Genomic DNA, 3,966 nt, shown 5'->3' on the forward strand with positions numbered 1-3,966 from the left:
ATGGATGGAAGGGTAGATGGATACGGGATGGTGAATGGATGGAGGATGATGGAGGGTGGATGGCTGGTTGGATAATGGATGGGTGGATGATAAATGATGGATGGATGGTGAGTGATGATGTTGGAGGGAGTGGGTGGTTACGCACACACAGAGCCGACACAATATCCTCCCCAATCTGCTTTCTCTGACTGCCCCGTCACTGGGACGTCCCACGGCCTCCTCGGCACAACGCGAGAAGCCTCCGTGTCCTCACGACATCTGCTCCTCCGCCCCGCCAGCCTCCCCGCACGGCGAGCCGCGTGCACGCACGCCTGGACCCGCTCGCGGGCCTGTTTCCTTCCGCCTCGGGCTTTCGCATCCGCTTCCTCCCCAGCAGCTGCAGATTTCGCAGCTCCGCTCACATCTCTCCCTCCTGGGCCTTCCACGTGACGAAACGCGAACCCCTCACAGGGCCGTCCCGACCCTCACGGCCCAGCTTCAGCCTGCCTCTCCAGGACCGTCTCCTGCTCCCCACAGACGGGGCCCGCTGTCCCCCTAAACTGCCCCACGCTTACACCTTAGTTTCTGTATTCTCTGTCTGGAACACCTGTCCCCTCACCCACCCTCTAAGGCCGAGTGACAATGCCGCCTCGTCCCTGAAGTGTCCTGCACCTGACCCCAAGCTTGCCCCTCACCGGGAGCGAAGTCACGAGCTGCGTATTCCATCTCGCTACGTGTCCTCTGTCCACCCACTCACTCGCCCAGCATGCTCTGACCCCTGTGTCGGTCGGCCCTGCCGTGGGCGCCGATGACGGCACGATGGAGGGAAGGGATCTCGAGGGGCCTCGAGTGCCGAGATGAGTCTGGTCTTCACCCAGTTAGCAGTGGGCGCCAGCGCTGCTCCTGAGTGCGCTGATGGGGACCCCGCGTCTGTGTCCACCTGCCCGGCCGCGGCTAAGCAGAGTGGGGCGGCGGTCTGGGCACTGCAGACCCCCCTGCACCGAACACCGCCGACCCGTGCGGGTGGAGAGCGGACGGCTGGGTGGCGGTGAATGAACAGAGCGGGCGAGCAGGGACACGGCGTGTGCCCCAGCCAGCGATGCCCGCCTCTGCCCGGCCCGCGTGCGCGTACATGAATGTTGCTTTGTTTATATTTGCTTTGTGCACGATGAGGGGATGGGCTCGGTGAAGCGAGGTGGCCTCTCGAGACCTCACTGCTCTCAAGGGACCGAGCTGGGAGCGGAGGCAAAGGCCTCCTGACCCCGAGGCTGCCAGGCGCCCTTGGAAGCGCCCGTGACCGGCTGCACAGGGTGCGGTGCAGCAGGCCAGGGGAGGTGCAGCTGGATGGGCAGCTGGATGGGCTCAGGGGCGCGGGAGGCCCAGCCGGCCAGTTCTGTCTTCCCCTCTGCCCAGGATGGAAGCAGCTCCCGTGCATGTCCCCTCCCCAGCGAGCCCCAAGCCTTGCACCCTTGCTGCCCCCCAAGGAAGAACACGGGGGAGCAGCCCCAATGTGGAGGTGCCATGGGCTCCCCTCCGCACCTCAGAAGCACCAACTCCTACCCGCCCCCAACCCCAGCACAAATCCTGCACCACTCCGAGATCCATGACCTACCTACAACCCGCACCAGATGGGCCTGCCCCGTGCCAGCCGGCGGCCCGCAGCAGAGCCAACGGGAGGAGGGGACGCTTCCAGACAGGAGCCCAGGCAGAGGGGCCTGTGCGCACGGGCCGCGGGCAGAGGCCACGGGTGAGCAGGCACCAGGGGAGGCCGAGCCCCGCCCACCACCGGCCGCTGCGCCCACTGCCTGGCACTGCTGGGTGGAGCCGGAGCTGAGGTGGGCCTGGGGGTCTCCACCCCAGCTCCTGGGCACCCCTGCCCTTAGCTGGCTCTGCCGCACACACGCACACACACAGAGGCATGCTCATGCACTCACACACGTACACACACGCACACCATCATACATGTGCAATTACGCTCATGCACACTCAGCACACATACATGCACACGCACACACGTGACCACACACCCATATGCATGCATGCGCTCATGCACACACATTCAGCACACACACAGACGCACACTCCCAAATATATGCATGTCTACGCACTCAACGTTCATGCATGCGGTTATAAATCCTACACATGCACACTCACACCAGCACTACCCATGCACACCTGCTCACACACATGCAATTACGCTCACGCATGCACACATGCCTATGCATGCTTGGGCACACACGCTCACACGCAGACAGGCATACACACTTGTACACTTACACACTCACATCTACATGTACGCACACTCATGCACCACACGCACACACCCATACCCATGCTCACTCACACCTACATGCTCACACACACTAGCGCTCATACACAACGCACATACTCACACCCATATGTGCACACACACTGTGCACGCATGCACACGCACACATTTACTCACACGGGACCGCTGCCACGTGGTGGACCCCAGGGCTAGGTACACGGGCCTGGACACAGGACCGGGTGGCAGTCGATGGCGGTGAAGCTGACCATGATGCGGACGGGCCAGCTGGGCGCTCAGGGTGTGCGGTGCTCGGGGCAGGGGTGGGGCCCCGCGCACAAAGATGCACAGAGGCAGACGTGTCTGCGAGCCCATCCTCCAGGGCCGGCCCCCTAGCCCCTCCTCTGCCTCCAGACCCCATGTTCTGCCCCCCCCACGGCCCCCACCTCGCGGGGCAGCTGCCCTCAGTGACACAGGCCTGGCCCTTCCCGCTCACAGCCACATCCGGCTGGCCAGGGCCACGCCCTTCGGGGGTGAGCAGGGATGGAGTGGGGAGGCCAGGGCCCCCTTCCTGCAGGTTTGGCTCCAGTGGCCCAGGCTCTTCTGTTCTGACGCTTCTGCAGGGGTCTGTCGACCCCAATGTGAGGGATCACAGGCTCCGTCCTGCAATCTCGGTCCCCACTTTGCCCTTGGGGAGATGGGACCCTGTCTGTATGGTGCTCGCTCTGCTCCCGGCCAGCTCCCCTCAGCAGCAAGGGGCTTCTGGAAGATGTGCCCACTCAGGCGTGGGGTCAAGAGTGTATGGGACAGCTCCCAGCTCTGTGCCCCGGCTCCAGGCCACCCGGGCTGGAGAGACTGTCTAGAAACCGTGTGGAGAGGGGGAAGCAGAGGGCAGTGGCTGGTGACCAGAGCCCCCTCCCCACGGCCTCCCTCCGAGTGCCTGCCTGGCATTGCGTCCCCCGCGAGGGCCTCGGACCAGGTCCCCGGGGCTCCCTGACTTCACCCCACTCCTGTCATCAGGGAAGGGACTCCAAGGCCTCTCGTCTCCATGCGGCTCTGTCCCCACATGGCTAGGGGCAGACAAGCATACACACTTGTACACTCACACACTCACACCTGCATGTATGCACACTCATCGTGTGTTGAGGTCTAATCCCCATATTGCCTACCTGGAGGACAGGACACTGAGCCCGGTGTCCCCACGCGACGGACGAGCCAGCTGTGCAGAGCACCTTGGCCTGAGGGCCCCGAGCCCCATGAAGACACCCTGGAAGCTGCCCAGCTCCGGACCGGGAGGGCAGCCCTGAGCTCGCCAGCAGCCTCTCTGCCCCGGCTTCTAATCCGCAGCCCCGTCGGCTGCCCCGTCCGCACCCCTGGCTTCTTAGAGAGGGGCGTGGAGTGCGGCCGTGGACCCCGCGCCCGCCCCGCGCCCGCTCGGCACCCGCTCACCTTGAGGGAGTACGCCAGGGCGATGAAGCCCAGGCAGCAGAAGTTGAGGTAGACGAAGTTGAAGATGGACCACAGGTAGTAGTCGTCCACCTCGCTGGTGTCCGGGTAAACCTCGATGACCGTCGTGGGGTTCGTCATTGTCTTCTTCTCTGCCAGGTGCTTGCAGGCCTGGGGGGCCCCGGCGGCCCGCACGCTGTCCGCCTTGCCGCTCTTGGACTCCATGGGGAAGAGCGTGGGCGCCATGGGGGGTGAGGCCGAGGGCTCAGGGGCAG

The 3,966-nt window shown here is 64.4% G+C and overlaps 1 protein-coding gene across 1 annotated transcript in view; it reads right to left on the bottom strand.

Moving 5' to 3' along the window:
* IFITM10 (interferon induced transmembrane protein 10) overlaps positions 1-3,960 on the bottom strand; it is an 8,508-nt gene extending 4,548 nt beyond the window's left edge. The window contains exon 1 of the mRNA XM_039840372.1: positions 3,695-3,960. Within this exon, the coding sequence (XP_039696306.1) occupies positions 3,695-3,937 (243 nt within the window). The 5' untranslated portion in view covers positions 3,938-3,960. The remainder of the gene's footprint in view (positions 1-3,694) is intronic.
* Between the last annotated feature and the right edge of the window lie 6 nt (positions 3,961-3,966).

The sequence above is a fragment of the Pteropus medius genome, unplaced genomic scaffold (assembly GCF_902729225.1).
Source record: "Pteropus medius unplaced genomic scaffold, Ma_sr-lr_union100, whole genome shotgun sequence".
NCBI lineage: Eukaryota > Metazoa > Chordata > Mammalia > Chiroptera > Pteropodidae > Pteropus > Pteropus medius.